Genomic DNA, 18971 nt, shown 5'->3' with positions numbered 1-18971 from the left:
ATCAGAGCCAGAAGCCTTCTCCTAGTTCACTGGGTGAAAACCACATCAAAAAGACAGGATTCAGTTGGGATGTAGAGCAAAAAGATAGAAGCTATTCTGTTTAGCACATCAAATTCAGAACCAAAAAGCATAAAGACAGTTGCATTAATGGTAGCAAAAGAATCTGTCAAAGCTTTTTTTTTTTTTTTACTATTTTATGTCATGAAAGCTTTAAAATTTCTTAGGCCCCAGTCAATTAGTCTATATTTAGAGTTCTTTTATTAAAAAGTATCACTAATGAGAAATGCAGGCAAGAAGAAAAAACTACAGAAAAAATTCGAGAATGACTATCAGGTTAGACTTGCTTAAGGCCCTTATCAGGTAGACAAGGCTTAAGTCTTGCCCACTTTCATGGTTGAAACAGCCCTTGATTTCTGGGCCTAAAGTAACTTTTGAAATGGTTTTCTAAAGAGAAAAAAAAACACACAAAAAACTGGCATCTGAATTAATGACTAAAGCATTAGTTAATGATTGCTGAAGCAAACCTTGAAATTTAACATTTGGCACACACAACAAAAAGTCGATTTATCCAATGCATACTGAGGTATCCTTGAGAAGTGATTTCAAGAAGCAGGAACAGTATCAATGATAGAATTTAGTGGTCATGAGTCACTAGGAGAAAGTGGCATGCAGCAAAAAGAAGCAGTTGTCACAACTGTGGGATAAGTAGAAAAGGACTATGTGTATCTTTTGTAGTGTGGGATAAATGAGAGGCTCAGGACAGCCTGGCAGGGGATCTCCCCCACTGGCACTTACGTGGGACTGTGTTTGAGGATCCAGCAAAGGGTGAATTTTATCTGTCCTATTTCCCCATCCAAGAGTTCCTCTTCCAATTATGGAAGGTCTTCTTTACATAATCTTCCCTTCCTTCAAGTCATCAGAAAAGGGGAGAATTTTTAGGAGACAGGTCTAAGCTCTCCTTCCAGCTAAGCATTTCACAGTGAACAGCAGTTACCTCAAAAACAGAAGTGTGAAGAGTAAGTAAAACTCTGGCTTCAGTGTCACACTAGGTATACTAGGAGTCTCCCTATAGCAACTGGGCAGGGGCTAATAATTCTGAGAAAGATTTTAGTTACAAGGGATTCCATTCCCAGGGATCTGGTCTGAGCAAAGTTGGAAAATTAAATTGGTCAAGAAAAAAGGGAGATTACTCAGGATGGACTGAGTCTGGAACAAACTTATTTCTAACGGCCCATGGTTGGCATGACTACGGCAGGCGAGGAAAGAGTAGCATCTTCTTCTTTCCACTGAGAAGTGATGGTCTTCAGTTGAGTGTAGAATTGAACGCCCTAAAGAGAACAACGGAAAAAAAAGGGGAGAGAAACAGAATTAGCATGTATTTCTGGGAGGTTTTGTGATTCCTCTTTTTAATCAACTTTTGAAGGAAGTGCTGTAAAGTGCTACTCAGGCTCCTACTTAAGGAACTTAGGTGCAACTAAAATTAATATATTCATGTACATTTATCTAAAACATTTTGCATAATAACTAGCACATAGTAAACAGTCAAATCTTAGTTCTTATTATGCTGAAACTAGCCAAGATCATTAGCAGCTCAGTGGAAAATTGAACAATGTAATCTGCTAAAGTTGCAGGTCATTCTGTTCGTAGAGCTGAATATCATGTGCTCTAAGGTCTTGAGACATGGCCCAAACCCTGCCTCTGCTCCTCACTGACTGCTGTTTAACCTTGGGCCTTATCTTTAACATAAAGCCCACCTCATAGCAACGTGAGGGGAAAATGAAATGGCGTACAAACATCCCAGCAAAGTAACTGCTGTGCAATAATTGTTAGTTTTTCTCTCCTTCCCATGAAGAAGAAAAAGGAATAAGGGAATGAAATATATATTAGGCCATTTTCTGACAGCTGTCAGTGATAAACAGCTGAAGTAGTAAAAATACTGAAGTAGTAAAACCCAAAATATCTTACAAATCTAAAGTAAAATGTCTGATATTATACACGTTCACTTCTAAATCACCTATAACATGTGAGCCAAAAAAAATTCAGCATACTTGCTTTATATATCACAGTTTATTCTGTAAGAATAGGCTTAAGCAAAAGAGAATAAATTGTAAAGATTTCATTATCAAATTACTAGCAAGCTAGAAAGATATTGTTAGGAGAAAACATATTAGTTTGCTTAAAGTACTCTTCTAGAATTATTTGACAAATCTGGGCCATGTTATTAATAATATGTTGGAAAAAAATTTAGAGATTACATACTTTTAATATAAGATACAATTAAAGTTTGTATTTTATTATCTAAGAAGGATACTTTCATGTCTTCTTTCCAGAATGCAAAAATAGCAATTTAATTACCTAAAGATTTAAGACTGAATGTGTGAGGTCAGTCTTTTCCTCCCATAAGCCTCACCTACCAGAGTAACTTATACATTTTTGTTAATGTTGTCAAACTAGTTAATTTTGCAAAAGCTGTGACTAATGCACAAACTATATAATCATCCTCCAAATAACCAGTTTTTTCTCAACCAGTTGGCCACACTGTCATATTCTGCTATGCAATCCCACTGTTAATTTTTTATTTATGTATAAGAGGTAAACCTGTATAGAAAAAAATATAATTTATTACTGAAGGTTCCAAAATGGTTGTATTTCTGTGGGACTACAAAGAACTTCACCAGCTCATTTTTTCAACACATGTTTTGGCACTTACTCTGTGCCAGGAGCTGCAGATAAACAATAATTACAGTGTGATGAGGGCTTCTTAACATGGCTTCAAGAGTCCTACATAACTTGCCCCTGCCTACCTCTCCAGCCTCATCTCTTACCACTGTCTTACTCCTTCACTCACTGTGCTCCAGCCCATTTCTGCTGTTTGAACTGCCATGCCCGTTCCTGCCTTAGGATACATGCACCTGCTGAAGGATGTGGAATAGTGGTCCTTTAATCCTCATAACCTTCTGACATATAGGTACTGTTGTTATTCCCATTTTACAGATGAAGAAACCTGAGGCACAGAGAGGGTATCTTCCAAGGTCACACAGTTAATAACTGGCTGAGCTGCGGTTTGAATCCGCACAGCTTGGTTCCGGATATGCTTTCTTTTTCCTGTTCAGTGCTGTGTCTGTACTGTCTAGAATAGTGTTTGGTACAAAGAAGGTGCTCAATGAACTTTTGTGTAAATGAATGACTATTACAGGAGATATACGTGCAGTGGGGAACACATGAGGGCACCCCCAACCCAGCACAAGGATGGGGCTGCTGGTGGTCAGAGGTGATTTTCCAGAGGAGTCCACTCTTGATACTGAGACATGACAGGTCATTAAGAGTTAGTCAAATGAAAGGGGGGGAGGCAGGAAGAGGGGCCCAGGCAGAAGAAAGGACATAGACGCAGGCTTGCACTTCCTCATGCTCTTTTCCCAAAACTTTGTTGCTTTGAGTTATTCAGCAAGAAGCAGCTTTGGCAAAATTTTGTTAACTTTTAAATCTTTTCTAGGGAACCTACTGACAAGTACTGTTGAGCAACATATGACCCCACAGAAGCTACTGGCTGACCTTTCCTTGTAGAATCTTTGTTCCTGAATATGTTCAAGAAAGTTTCTTGGAGGGAAAAATGTTTTTTAAAACTTAAAGTTACCTGTTTGCCATAGAAATTGGTGTCTCCCCTGAAGGAAGATCGAGAGCCCGTGAATGAGAACATTGGCAAAGGCACTGGAATGGGGACGTTCACACCCACCTAAAGCAGAACAAATCCACATCACATACCAAGGAAAGGACTCAGACAAAGGAGCTCTCCATGTAGAAGCACAAATGCCTGGCACCAGAGACCAATTTTAAATACCCACCTTCACCTCATCTCCATCCCATGAACTTTTATTCCTTAGGAAGAAATGGGGCATTGTGAGAGATGAGAGGGGCAGCGACTGATCACTCTTTACCATCTCCCTTTAGATGGGAAACAGTAAATGGCTACAAGAACCTCCTAAAAATCTGTTCACAAACCTGTCCGACATCCACCAAGTGGGAATATTTCCGAGCAGTGGCTCCATTGGTGGTGAAGATGGCAGTTCCATTTCCATATGGGTTGTCATTTACAATCTTGATGGCTTCATCCAAAGTGTCTGTCTCCAGAACCACAAGAACTGGACCAAAAATCTCCTCTTTGTAACAAGTCATATTTGGCTGCCAGGAGTGATGCATCCAGAAAAGAAGTCAGTATTTAATGCTTATTTGGTACTTTATTACCCACGGTTTACGTGGACAGCTTTCATGTTAGCAATCTCTTTTCATTTTAAATCCTTTCTTTCTGTGTTCCATCTTGCACGCTACCAATCACATAAACAGCTTGAAATTCCGATTAAGGACAACGATAATCCTTTCCTTTAAGCACTATATTTTTAGGTCCCATGACCCATCACTAGCTTCCTCTTTTAAACTTGTATAACTTGTTTATACAATTGTTATGTTACTGAAAAGTTACATGAAAATTCATATTTTAGTAATGAAATGTATATTAAAAACACCACAGGAGAATTTTTCTGTTTAAAGAAACCCTGTGTTAAGTTTTCTGTAACATAAACAATCCATTCTCATTCACTCCTTTGCCTCCCAAATGAGTCTGTGTATATTCATATTTTGATAACAGGTCACATTAAACATTCAAAACATCCTTCACCACTTCAGCTAGGTAACTGTGTTTATTGCTGATAAGTGGATTTTTCCTCTATGGTTCTGTGGCAAGAGATGTCATAATTTCTACTATACTTACATTCAACTCAATTATTCAGGATTATAGTAGGATTAGTGGGGACATATGTATTTAAAAAAAAAAAAACAACCCTCCTAAACTCAATTTAGTCATTAATTTTAGCTGAGAGACTTGCAGAATTTTGATAAATAAAAATTGACAGAGCAATTCTTTTTCTTTCATCACTTTCTGGTGAAGATGCAGCTAAATTTAAGGCACACAGTAGGTAATAAATACTGGGTGATTGATATGTTGATGGAGAGAGAAACTGCAATAGCTATAAGGTAGGCAGCAAGAAGGAGCAGGAAGAAAAAATTAACATTAAACACATAAGTAACAAGTATAATATAAGATAGGGGTTGGCAAACTATGGCCTGTGGGCCAAATGTGGCTTGCTGCTTGTTTTTGAACAGCCAACAAGCTAAGAATGATTTCTATATTTTTTAAATGGCTGAAAAAAATTTCAATCACGACATGTAAAATTATTTGAAATTAGAATTCCATTATCCATAAATAAAGTTTTATTTGAACACAGCCATACAATGTTAATGGCTACTTTCACACTAAAATGTCAAGAGTTGAGTAGTTACAACAGAGACGATATAGCCCTGCAACACCAAAAATATTTATGGAAATATGGAAAGTTTGCCGACTGCTGGTAGAGAGGAAAGAGATTGGCAGTGAGAGGGGAGACTCATTCAGACTCTAGGAAAAATAACTAAGTAATCCTAAAGAGATGAGGTCTCTAGTCATTACATGTCTTCATTTATAAACTGGAGGGATGAGATTCCATCGCCTCTACAGAGCCTTCAGCTCCCGTATTTGTGAAATAAATAATCCAGAGCTGTTCACCTTGACATTTGAGATGATGGTTGGTCCAACAAAGTTGCCATTTTCATAGCCTTTGACTTTAATTTTTCGACCATCAAGAAGGATGGAGGCTCCCTCCTTACTTCCACTATCAATCAGATTACAGACTCGCTCCTTGGCCTGAGGGGAGATCAGAGGGCCAAGATCAGCTCCAGGCTGGTCTCCTGTAAAACAACACAAAAGTGTTTAAGGTCTTCATTAACTTAAAATTATGACTGCCAACTAAAGATGAATCCAAATGACAAGTACAGTGTAAAGAGGGGCAATGGTAAGAACAGGCATGATTATTCCCATTGGCCAGGGCCAATGCTAAAACCAAGAGCTTAGTGCCACGCATGCAGAGTCTAAAGGAGCTAGGCAGGTAACTGATTACCTGCACTGACTCGCAGGTTTTTGGCACGATTCACCAGCTCTGGCAGCCACTTCTTAGCATCTCCCACAAGGATCGCTGTTGAAAGAGCCATGCAGCGCTGACCAGCAGCTCCAAATGCTGCCCCAACCAGCTGGTTCAGGGTATTTTCCTTATTGGCATCTGGCATGACTACCCCATGGTTCTTGGCTCCCTAAGGAAATACAGAAAGTACATGAATCTTCCTTGGCAAAATACAATTAGGCTGAGAAATTAGGCAAAGAATCTGAGATTTCAAATGAGAATTTAAGAATTTATCCTTTGTTACTTTGAGGAAAGGTTTATTATTTTATACTGCTAAAGTCTTGATAACACTGAGCAAGTTTCCAGGTTACTTTTTTTCACTTCCTCAGCTGATAAGCTGATAGGTGTTCATTTAGATCAAAACAAACGAAAATGAGCCCCAATCATCACATATCAATCTGACAGGCTAAATACTGCATCCAGGAACCAAGGAAAACTCCCTTCTCTTTCCTAAGTTAGATTGGAAAGAATTTGTCTGGTAGGGTTTCCAGTTACATGAAGAGCAAGCAGTGTAAACAAAGGAACTGCCAATAATAATGCCAGTAGCCAGCTGCAAGGCAAAAAAGGAGATAGACCTCTCCTGATAAACAGTTTCTGGACAGAGGTTCCCCAGATTGGTTTGCGTCTCGATACAAAGCCTCATGAACATCTGTATAGGATAACATATGGTTATCTCCATACATGTTTCCAGATACAACTATAGTTGAGTGCGTGGATAAATACCATGCCCGCTACTTAATTTTATTACTATCCCGTTATACATAATTTACTGTTAGATACAGAATTTACTGAATAAATTAGTAGTGAACTGGGAGGGACTTAAGTCAAACTGGCCAAAATACATTTAGCCATGAAAAGAAATCAGTGGGCATTTCATGAAGTCTCCAAGCCTGAGCATAGATGGCTATAGTTTATGCAACATTAGCGGAAGGGTGAGAAAGTAGCAATTGGACTTTATATTTAGTATCAAAGTATTGCAAAGTATTTGACAAGGAGCTAGTAAGAGAACAGCAAAACTGCAACCAAGTAAACGACACACCGCATACTGGGATACTGGGCACTTTCCAGTGCTTTAAATAGCCTGGACTCAGGGAAGATTATATTTTGACATGAGTAGTTAGGATATGCCTTAAAAGAAGGAAGGATAAAGGGCTAGAAAAGCATGGTATGAAGGAAGAAACAAACAGGGCCAGAACCAGAATTCAACGGTTAATTGCTAAAGCCCAAAGAATTCAAATAATATTCTCAGGGAGAAATGTGCAGTTTGGCACCAAGATTCATATGAGAAGAGGTAATTAAAGTGACTTAGAATAAAACTCATCACAGACTTCATCCTTAAAGGAAAGATAGGATGAAATGGGAATAAAGAAACACTGGCATTAAATGAGTGGCCCCTCTGCTGCAGGGCTGTTTCTGGGTAATTTTAATATGTATAACAGAGTTTGAGGAGAAAAATGGAATAAGAAGTCACCATATTGGCTTGAACTCTCTTGCCATGTCTTGATCCTCTCTCGAAGATGTACTCTCCTGCCTGGTTGGATCCCACAAAGCTGATTGCTTTGATATCCGGATGATCGCAAATAAAGTTCACAGCTTTAAGGAGAAAATACATGATCACTGCAAAGGAACAAATGGCTTCTCAACATGGCAATTTCCCCTTTTCCCACTGCTATAAAGGAGAAGTTTTCAGATTTTTGTGTTTCTATCCTGGGTTCCCATTTTGAAGTTCTCTCTTTCTTTGTTCTCTTAATTCCCTAAACTACAAATTCTATTTAGCCCCTTCCCTTTCATTATTTTTCTCATTTGCTATTCTAGAATTTCCACTTCTAACTCTGAAGGTTACAACAGCGCTTCAATACTCAGCACTTCCTTTTGTCCTTTAGGGATGTGATATTTCCTCAACTGTCGCTACTTCCTGGGACTCTCAGATACTACTGTGCCTCCATGTGAGAGACAACATAGCATAGTACCGTCATGTGCCACTTAACGACGGGGACGCATTCTGAGAAATTCGTCATGGGGTGATTTTGTCGTGCAAACATCCCAGCGTGCACTTACACAAACCTAGATGGTATAGTCTACTATACACCTAGGCTGTATGATGTAACCTATTGCTCCTAGGCTACAAGCCTATACAACATGTTTCTGTATAAAACACGAGATTAAATCAAACATAAGAGAGGATGATACAATCAACAGACATGGTAAACATGAGATGTATGATGATGCTCCCGGCATAACACGGCATACTGGTTTACCGCAAACTTCTTTTTTAAGTAGAAAGCGTATACTCTAAAATAACAACAGAAAAGTATACTATAGTAAATATATAAACCAGTTACATAGTCATTATCATTATCAAGTCGTGCATAATTGTATGTGCTATACTTTTTTTATACAACTGGTGGTGCAGCAGGTTTGTTTACACCTGCATCATCACAACGTCTGAGTAATATTATGCTGTACCATTACGACGGCATCGATGTCACTAGGTGACAGTAATTTTTCAGCTCCATCATATTCTTTGGGGACCACTGTTGTACATATGGTCTGTCATCGACCATAATGTCATTATGCGCCACATGACTGTATTTAAAAGTAAAAACCAGGGTCAGCGTTCCTGGGTACACACATCCTGGTTTTGACAGTTTCTAGCAGTGTGACTTTGAACAAATTACTTAACTTCATTATGCCTCAATTTTCTTATCTGTAAAATGGAAAAATAATAGTACCTACCTCAAAGGATTGTTATAAAGATTAAAAAAGATAATACATGAAAGGCACTAGGAACAGTGCCTGAAATACAGAGACACTTTTTAAGTAGTAGCTATTATATGACTTAGTAGGCCTTCAGTCTCTCTGAGGTCCATAAATTCTCTGAGTGAAATATCCTCATACATTCTCTCAATATTGAAGTGAAAACTTTCTCTTTAATCTTATCTGTGTCTTGCCCTAATCCACATTTCTTTGTCCCAATGTATTCTGTAAGGCAATAAGCACTGCTACTCCCCAGTTAGTTACGTAGCACACGGTGATGGCAAAACAGTCAACAAACAAAATCACCTTCAAACATGGAGGTTACTATTAGTAAATCCCTTCCTCCCTAGGTTCCTCATTCTAAAATACCCCATCACCACTCCACACCTTGATTTTTCTGAAGCCAGATTAAGTGCCATGTAGTGAAGGGCGGTTACCTTCATGCTGTCCGTGGATGATGTTCAGTGTTCCGTCAGGGGCACCAGAGTCCTGGAGCAACTTAGCAAGAAGCATAGTTGCTCCGGGGACTCGCTCTGATGGCTTCATTAGGAAGGTATTTCCACATACCATGGCCATGGGAAACATCCAAAGGGGGATCATGGCAGGAAAATTGAATGGCGCAATGCCTGCACACACCCCCAGAGGCAGGCGGTAGGAATAAAGGTCCATGTCTTTGGTGATGGATGGCATGGTCTCTCCCAGCATGAGGGATGTCACGCTACAGGCATGCTCAACCACCTCTGCAACACAGAAGAAGTAGTCAGGCCACCAACTGCCCACACTACTTAGCTTTGTCATGCTCAGGCCAATGACAAAGGGAAGAAACACTAACTTGCCCTTCCATGAGAAGGGGTTGTGCAAAATGAGATCTCTAATTGGGAAAAAGACAGTGAAATGTACATAGCTACTGAAGATCATTTGAGTAAAACAAAGAATGAAGTAAACCAATTTCATGGATCCCTAAGAAATATTGCCATTTCCCACAAATATTAAAACAGATATTACGGGATAACAAAATCTACATAGAGGAAGAAGCAGTCCCCCATTCTGAGATGTTGCCTTCCTCCCATCTTCCTTTGCTCCTTTTCAAAGGTCCCTGAAACTCCCCAGGAGGGACTCCCAGCTTACGAAGGCCTCGAAACACATCTCCTTCAGCATCAGCTAGGGTCTTCCCTTGTTCCAGCGTGATGATCCTGGCGATTTCTTTCTAGAGAGAAAACATACAAATAGAAAGCAATGCAAGGATGTGCCTCCTTTCAGTTTCTCAGGCAACCAAGGAAGAACAAAACTGGGGCAGAAGTAGTACAAGGGAGAGAGCCGTGATCTATGTCTCTGGATTGTAGGGTGAGGGAGTGCAGCTCAAATGGCCACTGTGGGTGTGACAAGCATCCTCTAGGCAACAATTTGGAAAATGACACCATTCAGATTTCTTACCAAGTTTTCTTTAATAAGTTGTTGATAACGGAGTAGGACCTGCTGACGGCTTAATACTGAAGTGTCTGCCCATGCAGGGAAAGCACGTTTGCAGGAAGCAACGGCTGCATCCATTTCAGCCTTGGTGGCCTGAGGGACCCGACCGATGACCTCATTGGTGGCCTGATGGGAAAAAGCAGCATATCATCCTCTGCCCCTGCCCCACCTTCTCCATTTTCAACTCGTCACAGAGGAGGCACTATGTGCTTCATGATAGACATCCAGGTCCCCACTTTCCCACCATGTTCCAAGAATTCTAGGGTAGTCAGTTTAAGCAGCTTTGCTTACTGGGTTGTGGATGTCTATCCATTTGTCACTTTTGGATTCAACAAATTTCCCATCAATGAAGAGCTTTACAGTTGGCTGGGAAAAAACAAAAAAACAACTTGTATTAGTTAATTGCTTTACTTATGTCCTTCCCTTTCACAAAAAGGAAGGAATTCAGGTTGATAACAATCTCTAGAAACGTTACCACTAGGAAATAGATACACAATATACTTGTTTATAGTGTTTGTTAAGATGTGACGGAGCCTCTTAATACTGTGATCTCTTTGAAGTTGGGAAATTTCCAGCCAAACACAGTGGAACTTCATGTGAAGTGGAGTTCGCCTTGGAAATAAACACATCACTGAAAAGTTAGTACTAAAAAGCAGCTGACTTTCTGCCACAATGCCATGATAATGTCTTACCTTTATGATTAAAAGATTTTTTTTAATGTTCTTATCTGTATTTTTTTCTGAGAAGTAGCTTACTTTCATTAAATTTTCAAAGGGGTCTGTGGATCAAAACAGATGAAGGGCTACTGTGTTACAGTGTGTGCATGCTTCTATATTGGAAGCATTTTTAGCACTAGTCCTTATTAAATTTTAGGTACTGCAAATAGCTGACAGACAGGTCTGTAAAAAAAACTGTAAAGGTTGTCAAAAAGAACCAACCATCTGGCAGGTCGACCAGACTTCTGAAAGCCATGAAAATGTATCTTTTAACACAGTAATCCTATTTCAGAAGAGAGACAATCTAAAAGAAGGAAAAAACTATAAATAAATGTTTGTTTTATAATATTGAAAAATGAAAGCAATCTAAATGTTATATGGGGAAATTATTAGCTAACTCAGTTTGATGGAATATTATGCAGCTATTAAAATCATAACCACGTATAAAGACCATCTTGTAATACTGAAAATGCTTACAGTGTAATGGACATAATATTAAATAAGAAAACCAAGATAGAAAGTTTCACATATACTCTGATCTCAATTACGTAAAGAAGATAAATGGGAATAACCAAAAATTACACTGAATTCCTTCTCAAAAGTCAATCTTTAGTGGCAAATAAACTTACCACTGAAGAAGAAGAGAAAAAGGATGCTGGATACCAAGTGGAGTGCACCTTGGAAGAAACCTGTGAAGTAAAAGAATGATTATTTTGATAAATGAGAGCAGAAAATTATTAAAAACTTAGTGAATGGCTACTATTGACTTAACATTATACTAGTTATTGCGGGTATTTGAAAAAGGACTTGATGTTTGCTCTCATGGGTCATATAGTCTTTAAAGAGAAAAGACATGAGACTATGAGAAAACAACAAACCATAATGATCATGTCCTCAATTTCCAGGACAGTCCTGATTAAAAAACATACATATTTTTTGTCATTAGTCTACTTTCCTAAATTTTGGCCTGGAAAATGTCGTCACCATAAATCTAACAATATGGAAACACTTAGCATGGTATCTAACACAATAGGTGTTGAATATAAGGTACTATATAACCAAGTATCAAATGTAAGTATAATATGCCCATACAAATACTTGAACGTAAATGTTCATAAGAGCTTTATTTGTAATAGCCCAAAACTAAGAAACAATCCAAATGTCCATCACTGGATGGGTAAATAGGGAAACTAATGTGGTATATCCATATATTGGAATACTACTCAGCAATAAAAAAGAATGAACTATTGATAGATGCAACAATATGGATAATTATAATAAATGTATTGAGTAAAAGAAGTCAGACATAAAAAGAGTACATAGTGTGTGATTCCATTTATATAAAACTGGAAAATTCAAACTAATCAGTAGTATCAGAAAGCAGCTCAGTGGTCGCCTAAAGATGATGGGGGAAGCAGAGAAGAGAGGGTAAGAGGTAAACTTTTTGAGGTATGGATATATTCATTAGCTAGATTGTGACAATGTTTTCACAGGTGTATACAAATATTAAAACTTACCAAGTTGTACAGTTTAAATATATACAGTTTATGCCAATTTTATTTTTATAAAGCTATTTTTTAAAATGCCACATGTACCTTATAAGAAAAAATGTGTCGTGTAGGTAATATTTAATAGAGTATAATCAGAAAATTGGGAGAGGAATCAGTTACAATAAAATAACTGTCTAAAAATATAGTTTGTATATATACTATGGAAGTTGACTTAAGAAATATTCAAGTTTAATCAAAGTGAGTAATCTAAAATACTTGGAACTAGAATATAAAAGCTGCAATCTAATAATAATCTATTGTCTTGTCTGAAGAGAGACCATGTTAATCAAAAAGTTTAGAGCTGTATGAAGTGCAATTTGTCCGTGCACCTTCAGACTGTTCACAGGAAACAGTGCTGGTCTTTTGGACCAGCAGACAATCCTTCCAAATGCCTAGTCTGCTTCCTCTTCCATTCCCCACAAAAGCTATTTCAAATCACCAACACTTCCCTGGAGCCCACTGTGTCTTATTTGTAGCCATGTTCTCAAAACCAACCTGGCACATAGTAGGTGTTTAATAAATATCTACTGAACAAAAGAAAGGTTCACTGGGCAGCTATATTGCCTGACTATTCCCCACCTCAGACTAGGTTAGGTGTCCCTTTTTCTGTACTCCCACAGCCGCCAGCACTTCCGCTATTAGGTTTATTGGTCTCTGTTGTGAATACTTAGTTAGGTACTTGTCTGTTACCCAAGAGAATAAGTTTTGTGAGGGCAGGCACTGTATCCATCTTGTTCACCTACTTTACAGAGTTATTATGATCAAGACTGTACAGATATGAAAAATAGCTAGCGAGTAGTTGGTGCTCAAAAAATGTTATTATTATATTATTATAAATACTTATTTGCTAGTACTCCTTGCTATTTCAAACCTTATCCATTCTTTTACAACTTCCAACTTTGCTATTTCCCCTCTTACTCTTAGGATCTGACTTTGTTGTTCCTATTTCAGAGGAAACAGAAACAATCAGATGAGAACTTCCTCAACTTCCTACTAGAAAACCTACAAAACTGACCTGCAACTATACCCATCCGCCCTCTTAAAATGGAGAAGGTAGCTAGCAAGCTCTGTGAGGACAGAGTACTGGAAGACAGGTGATTATCAGTACCTGTGGGCTGACTGAAGAGGTGTCTGCCCTCCAGTCTAAGGCTAATCTCTGAACCTGGGCTCTGAAGCCGACCTTTCCTGCTCCCTCTGACATTTCCATCAACTATCCTTTCTTTTCTGTACCTTAAACCTCTCTCCATCCAATAGCAAGGGTTCTTTATATTAATTACCTTTATTTCCTCCTCTCCTGCTAACTCCTTAATCTACCCCAACCTTCATGACTAAACACCAGTGACTTTCTACGTCCCATGGACTCCTTGTCGTACTTGAGCTCTCAGCGAGGTGACATGGTGTAGAGGAGAGACTGTTCCATGTGACTGCTGCGTGGCCAGAACAGAGATTGTTTCCCAAAAACCCCCTCAGGGACTGACTGACCCCTCTCCGCTGCCCCAGGCATGCTGGTTCTTGGAACAGACTATCGCCCGCCCCAAGCAAGCATGCAAGGCATTTTCCCCTCATCTGGAGCCGCTCTCACCCCAGTACCCACATCCATCCTGCCCTGTCCTATATAACCACTGAGTGCCTGCCACGGGGCACAGAGACTATGCATGCTGTCTTTCTGTCACCCAAGATGAGCCTCGTATATAAGTTCCCTTAAAAAACTCTTTATGGGGGCAGACAGGTAGCTCAGTTGGTTAGAGCATGAGCTCTGGGCAACAGGGTTGCCAATTCGATTCCCACCTGGGCCAGTGAGCTGTGCCCTCCGCAACTAGATTGAAGACAATGACCTGCCGCTGAGCTCCCGTGCAGCCGGATGGCTCAGTTGGTTGGAGCATGTGCTCTCAACCACAAGGTTGCCGGTTCGACTCCCGCAAGGGATGGTGGGCTGTGCCCCCTGCAACTAAGATTGAACCGAATGGCAACTGGACTTGGAGCTGAGCTGCGCCCTCCACAACTAAGATCGAAAGGACAACAACCTGACGGGTTCTGGGAAAAACACAGCTTCCCAATAAAGTCCTGGAAATACACACTGTTCCCCAATAAAGTCCTGTTCTCCTTCTCCAAAAAAATCGTTAGAAAACAACAACAACAAAAAAAACCTCTTTCTGTAATGATAGAATTATCAGACTCTTTGTTTGGTCTCTCAGCCCTTGGAAATTTTATGTAACACATCGTCAATCATGCCCTCCTTTCTGATCCCCCTTTCACTTGTCTTCTGTGATACCTGGTATCTCTTTTATCTCTTGGGCCACTTGTCTGCCTTCTTTGCTGACATTCTCTTCTACCTGGTCACATCGAGTTAGGTCCTCAAAGCTTGGTCGTAGGCCTTCTTCTCATTCTGCATACTCTCCTTGAGTGATCGCCACAACTCTGTGGTTTAATTACCTAGATCCCGATGATGCCCAAATCTCTCTCTTCAGGTAATACCCACATAACTGTCTTCACTATATCTCTATGTGGATATTATTTAGGCACATATTGAAAAAGCTGAACTCCTCATCTTCCTCCCATCAATCTGCTCTGCTTCCTATAGCCCACTTTTCAGTGAACGGGACTACTAGTCACCTAGTTGCCCAACCAGAAACCTGAATGTCACCCAACTACTCTGTTTCTCTTTATAGCAAATCAAACAAGTCCTGGCAATTTGTTCTCCCGTGTTTGAATACACCCCTTTTTCTCTACCCGTCCTGCTACCACCCCAGTCTACACCATCATTGTCTCTCACCTGGATTTCAATCTTAAACTTTCTGAATCTAGTTTCCACCCCCTAACCAGAGGGTCTTTCTAAAACACAAATCTGGTCAGACCACCCCCTTGTTTAAAACCCTCCAATGACTTGCCACCACCCTTGGGATAAAGACAAATGTTTTTGTTGCTTAGAAGACTCTACATAGTATCTTTACTTCTCTGGTTTCATAGGTTGCCACTTTCCTCCTTGCTCTATGACCCAGCCATTCGGAACATGTTTTGTGCTCTCTTTGTCCTTGCACATGTTGCTTCCTCTTTCCTGGAATTGTTTTATCCCATTTGCTTGACTTACCCCTACTCTTTTGCTCCCTACTTAGCCATCACTTGGGGTGTAGGTGCACGTCAGATTTGCAGGTTTGCTAATAGGAAGTTCAGGAGGTTCTCACTTGATCGTTTCCGCTTCCTCTGAAGTAGGAGAAACAAGGTTAACTCCTAAGAGTGAGCGAAATAACAGACTTGGAAGTTTTTAAGTCTCAATCTCAAGTCCAGGCTAAGAACCTGATGGTGCAATTCATAAAACACCTGAGTTCTTCTATTCCTCATACCACCTTATGGAATAATAGCTTGTTTAATTATTAACTCTGTCTCCCCTTCATACTAATAAATGATGCCCTTAGATCACTAGATGACTGTGTCCTCGGCCCCTCGCGCCATTTTTGGAATAGAGTAAGCAGTTAGTGATATTTTGCAGAATGAAAGAATGAGTACTCACCAAGCAATTGTTTGATATTAATTTTGTTTCATGTGTACTCTCTTATAGGGCAGAAAATGCATAGATCAGCCAGCTTGAGCATTCTAGGCCACTTAGTTTTATTTTCACTTGCACACAGCCTCCCTGCTATCAAGAGGGCATAAAAGGCACTGCATTTGGTATAATAAAACATTATCACATAGTTTTTGACAGGTTAGATATCCTCCTTTCTTTGTTTCATTTCCCTAGAAACAATCATTAGCACTCTTGCTAAAGAAACTATCCTATGCCTAGTCACATCTAACATCTTGTTCTCTAGATGTTTATTTCATACTTGGTATTTCCTTTACCAGGAACTCCCTTCTCCTCTTGGCTAAAGGCCTGCTAGTCTTGCAAGACTCAAGCCCAGACAGAGCCAACCCATTTTGGAAGCTTTCCTGAATTGCACAGGCTGAGTTTGTTTCCCAAATACCCTGTGCATTCTTATTGTTTAGCACTTATTACTGCATTACAATAGGGAAGCTTTCAGCGAGTATTTTATTTATCTCTCCTTTCCCAAAGCCTGGGGTAAGTGCCTGACACAGAAAGAGATGCCAAGACTTCATTTCCGAATTCAGTTACTAGTTGAGAGATTTTGGATGACCTTAGCCTTAAGTGTTAGGTAACTTACTTTATTATATCTGTTAATTCTAATCTTCACAAATATTCTTAAACTTAGAAAGTGGTGAAGCTGAGGTAGAATCCAAGTATGACTGAAGCCTGTACTCTTTCTACATCACTGAGGTAAGTCACTGAGACTCCCTAAGACTGGTTTTCTCAATGGGAGTGATAATACCACAAGGAGCAGAAGTTCTCAATTTTACTAGCCACCAAAACAGAGAAGACCCACTAAATATGTACTTTAAATAACTGAAAACATGAACTCTCTCCTTTACAGACCCTTTTGATAGTCCTCTAAAACTTACAACTGCCAGGATCTAGACTACTCTTTATCAAAGTTTCATGTTACAGTAACTATTAGTTGGCTAAGGATTACTATTTCTGTTCTTTTCTAGTTCAACTTAGAAGTTTCTTCACATGAATCAGAAAATAGTGTCTGTTTCCAAAATAAAGTACATGGGAAGGGAGATTCTTCTTCTTGATGCAAAAGACAAAATATCTTCTTAAAGCTGTCAATGACTCATTGTGACTGAGTGGAGGGGAAGTAGGCAAAAGTCAATTTCAGTCAAAGAGTTCATAGAGAAGTTAGTAATGGAAAATACTACCGGGTGGAAACTGATTCCCCATTGTGAAAAAAAGATACTAGGAAAATAAAACTAGGATCACAGCAAGAATTACATGAGTGAAGTCAGACCATCTGACAAACGCTTCCAACCCATTCTCCACACTATCCTAGTAAACAGCATATTTAAACATTAACCTCTGCTGACTCTGCTAAGAATCTTAAAAATGCATAAGTTTATGCAGTAGAACTCACTGAAACCTGATAAATACTATTATTATCGAAACGTCCAGCAATATAGAGAAATAAGTTCCCAGGCTGGATTAATGAGTAAGGGCAATGCTTTTTCTTGCAGGTTGGAGAACGTTGACTGCAGTAAATCTTGCCTCATGTTCTAAGTCCTTGCTAGGTTGTGAAGAACAGGGGAAAGGCCTTGAACAGTTAGAGAATCCCAGGCCTCAGGCATGAGCTCCGGTAGCTCTACCAGCTCTTCTAAGGCTGGCTTCACAGAGGACCCCACCCCCACACCCCATGGGCACTGCTGAGGGTGTGTTGGCCCACGAAGAGCTGACCTGGGGGCAGGAGCTTGGGACTTGCCCTTCTTGTCTTCCTTGGCTCCCATTTTCTATCACCTGTGTTAGAGATGTTTTGTTCCGTGCACGTACTTGGAACAAAGTAGGAACATAAATATGTGTCCTTATTTACCGCTAACAGGAACACTGTAACTTTGCTGAGTGTTTAACTGAAAGTCCTAGCAAGCAAGGGCACACTGCTCATGGCCTGTGGAAAATACAAATAACCAAAGCTAGGGAAACGGGCTTCTTTGGGGGGGAAACCTACTGTACACTTCTCGGAGGAGATTCAAGTTCATTCACTGACCCTCGCCCCTCATGTGCCTCCTCCCCACCCCTTAGCTCGGATTATAGACAGTGAAGTAGGGTGGGGGAAGGGAACAATCTGGACGCACAGGGCAGGTGAAGGAGCTCTAAAAAAGGTGACCAGAGGGGAGTTTCTGGGGAGACAGGTTTCAAGTACAGAGGAGATCGATCGGTTGCAGGTGCAGAGGTGAAAGAATGTGTGCGGCGACAGCGGTGAGGGCAAGAAAGTGTCACAGCAATAACGGGGGCAGGGCTGGAGGAGCGGGGTGGGCCAGAGCCAGATGAGGGGAGGCCCAAGAGTCAAAGGGTGGGGGGCTAGAGGGGTGACAGTCCTGGGCTGGATCCAACGAGGGCGGCTACGGAGTGAGGAGAGTGAGACAAGGGCCGCACAGGTAAGATGGGAACAGTAGGGTGGGCCAAGAAGTCGTGGGCTCAGAGAGTGGACGGAAAGGACACAGTTCCTAGCTTCGCGACCCCTCGGCGCCACCCTCACTCGCCTGCAGGATCCGAGCCCTCACTGCCGCCGCCGCCACTACCGCCGCCATGGTTCTCAGCTGCCTCTTCTCCGCCTCGGGGTGCCTCTACCGCCCGGGACTCCCAGAAGCACACGGCTGCCAGATTTCGCCTCTCCATCCTGCCGCACCTCCTCATTGGTGGAGAGGACCAGCCAATCACGCGCCCTAACTATGACTCCACTCCCAGTTGGGAGGACATGTGATTGGTCAGAAGTGAAAGATCTCTCGGCCCTCTCCCACCTCAGCAAATTCTGTTGGCAGAGGCAGGGAAGACGCCCCTGACTTGAGTACTCTATATTCAGCACACAGGGACGACGCCCCCTAACCGG

The 18971-nt window shown here is 40.6% G+C and overlaps 2 protein-coding genes across 3 annotated transcripts in view; one reads left to right on the top strand and one right to left on the bottom strand.

Moving 5' to 3' along the window:
* The window catches only part of BBOF1 (basal body orientation factor 1), a 31013-nt gene extending 27385 nt beyond the window's left edge, over positions 1-3628 (top strand). For both annotated transcript variants that reach the window (XM_033108971.1, XM_033108970.1), the window contains one exon: positions 3494-3628. In XM_033108971.1, coding sequence (XP_032964862.1) covers positions 3494-3505 — 12 coding nt within the window. In that variant the 3' untranslated portion in view covers positions 3506-3628. The remainder of the gene's footprint in view (positions 1-3493) is intronic.
* Positions 944-18776, bottom strand: ALDH6A1 (aldehyde dehydrogenase 6 family member A1). Its single transcript, XM_033108969.1, has 12 exons — positions 18625-18776; positions 11620-11679; positions 10566-10640; positions 10239-10400; positions 9933-10011; positions 9242-9544; positions 7519-7640; positions 5988-6177; positions 5597-5778; positions 4000-4179; positions 3635-3733; positions 944-1328 (listed from the first exon to the last, which is right to left on the bottom strand). Exons 1-12 carry the CDS (start codon positions 18670-18672, stop codon positions 1224-1226), a joined length of 1605 nt encoding a protein of 534 aa, XP_032964860.1. The 5' UTR covers positions 18673-18776; the 3' UTR covers positions 944-1223.
* Positions 18777-18971: the final 195 nt, after the last annotated feature.

Source organism: Rhinolophus ferrumequinum, chromosome 6, assembly GCF_004115265.2.
Source record: "Rhinolophus ferrumequinum isolate MPI-CBG mRhiFer1 chromosome 6, mRhiFer1_v1.p, whole genome shotgun sequence".
NCBI classification, from domain to species: Eukaryota; Metazoa; Chordata; class Mammalia; order Chiroptera; family Rhinolophidae; genus Rhinolophus; species Rhinolophus ferrumequinum.
Note: the sequence above shows the minus strand (reverse complement) of the source record. Positions and strands in the feature narration are given on the sequence as shown.

Excerpts from the sequence above, each read along its gene's own strand:
- ALDH6A1 (XM_033108969.1), bottom strand. The coding sequence starts at position 18,672 with ATGGCGGCGGTAGTGGCGGCGGCGGCAGTGAGGGCTCGGATCCTGCAG. Across the intron at positions 9,545-9,932 it reads AGATGTGTTTCGAGGCCTTC|AGGTGGTTGAGCATGCCTGT; the intron begins GTAAGCTGGGAG and ends TCTGTGTTGCAG. Across the intron at positions 5,779-5,987 it reads AAACCTGCGAGTCAGTGCAG|GAGACCAGCCTGGAGCTGAT; the intron begins GTAATCAGTTAC and ends GTTGTTTTACAG.